This window comes from Rhopalosiphum maidis, chromosome 3 (assembly GCF_003676215.2).
Source record: "Rhopalosiphum maidis isolate BTI-1 chromosome 3, ASM367621v3, whole genome shotgun sequence".
In the NCBI taxonomy this organism is placed as follows: domain Eukaryota; kingdom Metazoa; phylum Arthropoda; class Insecta; order Hemiptera; family Aphididae; genus Rhopalosiphum; species Rhopalosiphum maidis.
The window spans coordinates 3,592,211-3,598,650 of NC_040879.1; the positions used below are offsets into that span (position 1 = coordinate 3,592,211).

The 6,440-nt window shown below is 29.4% G+C and overlaps 1 protein-coding gene across 1 annotated transcript; it reads right to left on the bottom strand.

The window, feature by feature from the left end:
• Nucleotides 1-4,723: 4,723 nt before the first annotated feature.
• LOC113560180 (radial spoke head protein 9 homolog) lies at nucleotides 4,724-6,096 on the bottom strand. Its single transcript, XM_026965936.1, has 5 exons — nucleotides 5,870-6,096; nucleotides 5,431-5,716; nucleotides 5,181-5,343; nucleotides 4,946-5,095; nucleotides 4,724-4,881 (listed from the first exon to the last, which is right to left on the bottom strand). The coding sequence occupies exons 1-5, from the start codon at nucleotides 6,094-6,096 to the stop codon at nucleotides 4,724-4,726; spliced, it is 984 nt and encodes a 327-aa protein (XP_026821737.1).
• Nucleotides 6,097-6,440: the final 344 nt, after the last annotated feature.

The following is a 6,440-nucleotide window of genomic DNA, read 5'->3' on the forward strand; positions in this document are numbered from 1 at the left end:
CAAAATAATGTTTCTAAAACATCGTAGAAACAATTATTATAAAATGTTTCCAAAGTATATTGAAAATATTAAAATTTCCTAAATGCTGCCCATCAGTGAACGGTCGTGCTGCTATCGATTTCTTTTTGTACAAAATGTGCAAATAAATAAATAATAATAACTTAAATTATTACATTTAAAAATGCTTTCAATGTTCTATGTTGGCAGAGGAACATAACAAAGCAGAGTCACGCAGTAAAATATATCAAATATTTATACAATTCATTTTAAAATGCAAGTAATTACAATCGTATTTTACTCGTTCGGAGAATTAAAATTCGAAATGTTTAAATTAAATATCTTTAGATTACATTTTTAATTAATAATTTTTTTTCAAACATATGATAATCTGTTTTTAGTCAAATGAAAGTATTTTCTATATTAGTTTAGGTATATGAATAACAACACACTAATTATTTCCATTTGAATAGCCTATCTGTCTATATAATATTTTTTCAATAAAATTTGATATAATTTTTTTTAAATGTTGATGTATTAGGTATAATTTTTTTACCGTGTTAGACGTAGAACTTATTTTTTTTAGTATTATTATAACTTTAAGCGCATTTTAAACGGAAACTTTTGGGATTAAAATTGAAAGTGATTGATAGTGCATATTAAATTAATAATATATATTAGTAATTGCATCCAAAGAACTAGGGAAACAAGAACGTACTGTAAATATTCGTTATTCGTGAATGAAAAATAATCCAGTTAGACATGTCAAGTCTGATCTAATTATTAGTATATTAACTTTTCGTAATTTTGACCATACATTTTTAAACCAACAATTTCGTGGTATTTCATAAACCATTATTAACTGATTTTTTACTGATTTCTAATAATACAATATAATAATATAATGCCTCGGTCTTATCCTATATCTTATATGTAACTACAAATATCAACCTGTCAAAAAATTAAAATTCGGTTTACAAGACCCTTGGCAGAACTAACATTTGGATTTCCGTTGAAGAATCTGTCTATTAATTTAACACATGTTATTGAATTATGAAATATCGCGGCCCATGGGTTAACTGCGTGTTTACGTGGTTATTTTAAAGACAAAAATTTTTTTCTAAATATACCTACTAAAATAAAATGTAAATGCACGCGTAAGTATATAATATAATGTCTTGTCGGGTGCTCCAAGTTTAGGTCGTTAAACACGATTCGTCACTATATATAAATAGTGACAATTTCTAGGTACTTAACTGTTCGAATGAGTACGAAATATTTTCCAATATTTAAATACTCGATTTTTAACATACTTATTGACGGCGGGTCATCAAATAAATCAAATAAAGTTAAGTTCTCAGAAAAATACTGTTCATTTTACGGTAAACCTTCAGGTGACGTCGTTTCTAGTTGGACGGATATTATATAAGTATAATATATTATAAACGTTCGTCGGAAAAAAAAAGCATGATAAATATATTCCATTTATAATATACCTATATTATTACGGTAGGAACTTATTCAAATATTGCGGTTAGATATTGTTATTGTTATTTATTTAGTTTAAACATATATAATACATTATAAAACGTACAATACTGTGTACAGTACACACATATAATTTCATATTATATCGGACCATCGTACCGTTGTTTGACAAATGTTGCGAGTCGTTCGGTGGGAGAGAGGGGACGCGGCGGTGCTATATTCTGCTCCAATATCTCAGGACTTGCCAAGGTCAGTGCGGTCGGTTCTTAAATCGAGGATATGAAAGTCCGCTAAATCCGCCCACCAGAGGTTAAATTTTGGCCGTCCTGTGTGAGACTATTGATTATAAATACTACATAATATGTAGTAATTCATTATATTGACACTGTATTTATAATCAATGATATAAAACCTATTGCGCAAATTATAACACAGTATTATTATATTATAGTATTATATCATAGGCGCAATTTCAATAACAAAAAAAAAAAAAAAACTGAGGGTGCTTAATTTATTCATTTTCCAGTCATAGCGTTGAATCGCTGCTGAATGTGATATTATAAAAAAAATATTTGAGGGTACTAGTAATCCAAAGTCCCCCCCCTAATTGCGCCTATGTATTATATTATCATCATTTTACATCACGACGCTGCTACCGCACCGCAATGGTTTTTGAAGTTATATTCTATTAATGTCCAACATAATTCGCAGCTGTACAAATCGTACGAGTCGTGCAGTAGCACATTGATTTTGTATATAATATAATACCTATTTATGCCCTGCAAGGAAATAAGGCGATCGGTATACTTACCTGATGAGTACCTGAAACTTGACCGAAAGTGAGCGGAAGGCGATCGCAATATTATATTATTGTTTTCGTCAACGCCCACGACTTTTTTAATTTTTCGTTATTCATTTGTATTTTGTTTAATTTACTTATTTTACGATTTTTTTTATAATATATTTAATTATAATGACATTAAAAACCACGGTTTAGTTCCTGAGAGTTCGATTACATAATATGTTACCAAGACTAGGCATTAACGAGTTAATAAGTGAAAAGCTAAGTTAATTTTAACTTATCAACTTAACTAGTTACGTTTGGATTTTAATTAACTTAACTTAACTTATTAAATTTATTTTTAATTAACGTGAAATTAACGAATTTATTTTTCATTTTAAGAAATAAGTTAAGGTAATTTTTTTTTTTTTTACATTCATTATTTCAGTCGTTTTCATGTCAAAAAATATTTTTACTGTGAATTTATTAGTTAAAAATGTCATTTTTCCAATCACTAAAGGAACACTCTGTATATATTAGAAAATATGAAAATATAGAATTACTGTATGCTGTATGAAGTATAAGCATTATAGTCTATAATTTAGTTGTGTGTTGATAAGAAATAAAATACGCTAACGAATAAAAAAAAAAAAACTTTTTTTTAACTTCATAAAAAGTTTTAAAAAAATGTGTACTAACTTTTAACTTAACTGAGTTAACCAAAAATTTTATTAACTTTTAATTTTTTCTTACTGATGCATAATAACTTAACTTAACTGAGTTAAAAAAAATCATTAACTTGCCTAGCCTTGTATATTACTGAACGCGCATGAACTTATTAACTTGATCCTGTAACATTTTCCCCTATTTTATTTTAGAATATTTCTATACAGTCTCTCCGCTAAACATAATCATTGTTTTTACGATTTCTTTGATCATAAACTTTTTACAAACACACACATATACGCACAGTTACAACGCACGTTAACATAATATATTATTTAACGTTTTCAAAACTCAAAAAATTTATATCAACTACAGAGTGGGGCGAAACAGACAGTGCAGTTTTGAAAGGTTATTAAAAAAAAAAACTACGCAACTTTCAGAAATTATATTTATTTAATTTTCTTCAGTACATCATGCCGTTTTATGTATCAAGTTTTTAAAATTACATCAGAAAGATGAAGGCCGCCAGCAGGTTAGGTGATCAAGGTAATTTTTGAAGTTTTCGGCCGCATTTTGACACATTTCGACTGGTAAAGTGGTATAGCGCCAATTTCTTCCCTAATTCGCTTTTTGAGGTCTTCCAAGGTGTGAGGCCGATGTTTAAAAACGTTTTCCTTCATGTAGCCCCACAAGCAAAATCACAAAATGTTCAAATCTGGTGAGCGCACGGGCCCCCCACATCACTCCTCAGAGACGACCATTTTCAAAAAACGTAAGGACTGCGAAGCCCTGTTGATAATGGCTAATAATGGCATGGTCTGCTCGACGAAATGAGACCATCATAACCGCACCATACCCACCACACGGGAAGTATCAAAATTTCAAAACTGCACCGTTTGATTTGCCCCACTCTGTATAAGCGGATAGATTGGATAGAGTGTGAACGAATAAAACTAAAAATTGCATAACAACTATCATATTGGAAATGCAATATACCTACTTGTATCGTATCAGTGTATGCGTGTGTGTGAGTATAATTTTACTTATTTAAAATCGGTTATAGATTTAGGTAGCCTATACAATTCATTGAAGAACAGTAATTTATACACATGAGATTCAGTGCTCGGGTGTAATATTATTTATTCACGTTCATCGAAATATTATAATATCGTATTTCATAATTTTTCGCCAATAACTGTATATACTAGTATTTGGAAATTTGATATAATAATTGTCAATCGGATAATATAATTATGTCAAAATCTCTATGTTGCATCGTAAAATTTTCATGAAAATAATCATACATTGTTATAAGTAAATACATACTCGTACTAACAACGGTACCTTTAAATTGTAAATAAAATCAATGATATAATATTATAGTACGTAAATATTGATTTCCACTTGACGGAAATTGTGCGCCAGTATATTATTTTTATAAATATAAAAATAAAATGCGATTTGTCCTTCATTTCTAGCATATTATACTTCACATATTTGAAACATTCGTTGTATTTTTTTTCTATCGGTGTCTAAAAAAAAGTTTATTTTTTCTGACTTATTTTCACGATTTTGTTTAAGATACATATATTTAGGCGTTTAATACAATTATAGACAGTCAATTAGTTATAATTACATAAATAATTATAAATAAAATTGACAACCAAAATAATATCACGAATCAGGTGGACCCAAATAAACTGAAAAAAATATGACAACTCTGCAGACTATATAATATAGTTAAAATGTTTACAAAAATATTTTAATACACTTATGAAAAAAGATATAACATCAGATCATAAACGGTAAATCTAAATTTTTTAGGCCATATCCATTATAAAAGTAACCGTGGATGCCTGTGTTCATATCTTGAAAGAATACAGCGCCTGGCCACAGTAAATTGTGAATAACGAAATATCGATTTGATAAAATCCGAGAAGTCCAACATCCTAACAGCGAATTAAAATTATTCATTAATTTTTTACGGCAGTAATAAGTTAATAATAAATTTACCTTTTGGTATATCCTTATCTATTGATTGTAAAAAATCAATGGACCCATTGTAATCTGGCCGTACATCGTTTTGTGGACCTTTAGGTTGACAATACTGTGGATTTATGTGTAAAAAATTGTTTTCATTCCCCACTTCTGAATAATCTAAACCTGAAATCATAAAATACTCAACTCGGTGCAAATAATTTAAAACTAATATTTAAATTAATTCCGTAAAAAACGTATAGGTGAATACCCTTAAAGTAAGGAGCTTTAATTATGTTTCCGTTTGGTAACTTGTAAAAATATCCTCGTGGAACTATGTGACATTCGTTGTCAATCATTTGAACGATTATGGCCAGTCTATCTTCTTCTTTAATCGAATTTTTCAAATTAGAAGGATCGACAAAAGTAGATTCCTATAATGAGCACCAAATCAATGCATATAATATTATTGAATAACACGACGATTGCAGTATTCTAACAAAAAGTAACCTGTTCTATACCGTTTCCATCATTTCTCCGGCTTCATCGATTGATACGACATCGTTAAAAGTTATATTTTCTGCATTATGGACGTCTTCTTCCCCGCTTTCCATGTAATCTTCATATTTTACTACTACGCTCGGCGCTATCGGATATTCTGTTGTCTCTTGTGACTTTTTATTTGAGTTATCTACCCACTCCAAGTATCTTGGATTGCCGTACAACTTAGTTTTTATTTTTCGTACCAAATCCGTTTCGAGTATTGACCAATCGGTGGGCATTATATCCCATTCCAAAATGTTTTGTCTGTTTTAATAATATTATACAATAAATCATCAACGGAATTGTTGAGTGGTGTACATAAAATCGTTTAAGTACTAACGGTCAAACTTAAACTATACGATGGACTCAGTAACTACAGGCCCGACACTTCTCAACAGATTACGGTTGTGAACTTACGTGTAAAAAAATATCCTATTCTCAATTGGATCTTTTTGGTGACCATAAGCAATGTAATAATCATTGGTCGATGTTTCGATACGGCCCCACAAATAAACAGAATTGAAATGATTTTCACCTTGTAATTTAATTAACGAATTGTACAAAACTGGTATATTGTCTTCGTATATAGAGCAACCGGCTACTTTTAACGCGTCGATTAAATAATGAAAAACTTTTACGTCCATGGTGTTTCTGTCAGTAAAATTATAATTTATTGTTTCGTATAAACAATTATGTACGTTGTTAACGACTATTAATTACATTTGTAATGGTTTTAAGATTCGCCGGTGTGTCGCTAATGTGTAATTTTTTAGCCAAATAGTTAAAATTAAATGAACGATTTTTTTTTCCAATATATAGCATTTGAATCATTACCATATTTATCAGAATAAAAACTGTTGTGACTTCAAAGAAATAATATCTAAGTTTTTTTTAGCGTTTATTTATTATTTTTCTGTGTGTTTAACATTTAACTTATTATAGCTATACCTACGCTATTTTAAATTTCAAACCAAACGAGTTGGAAAGT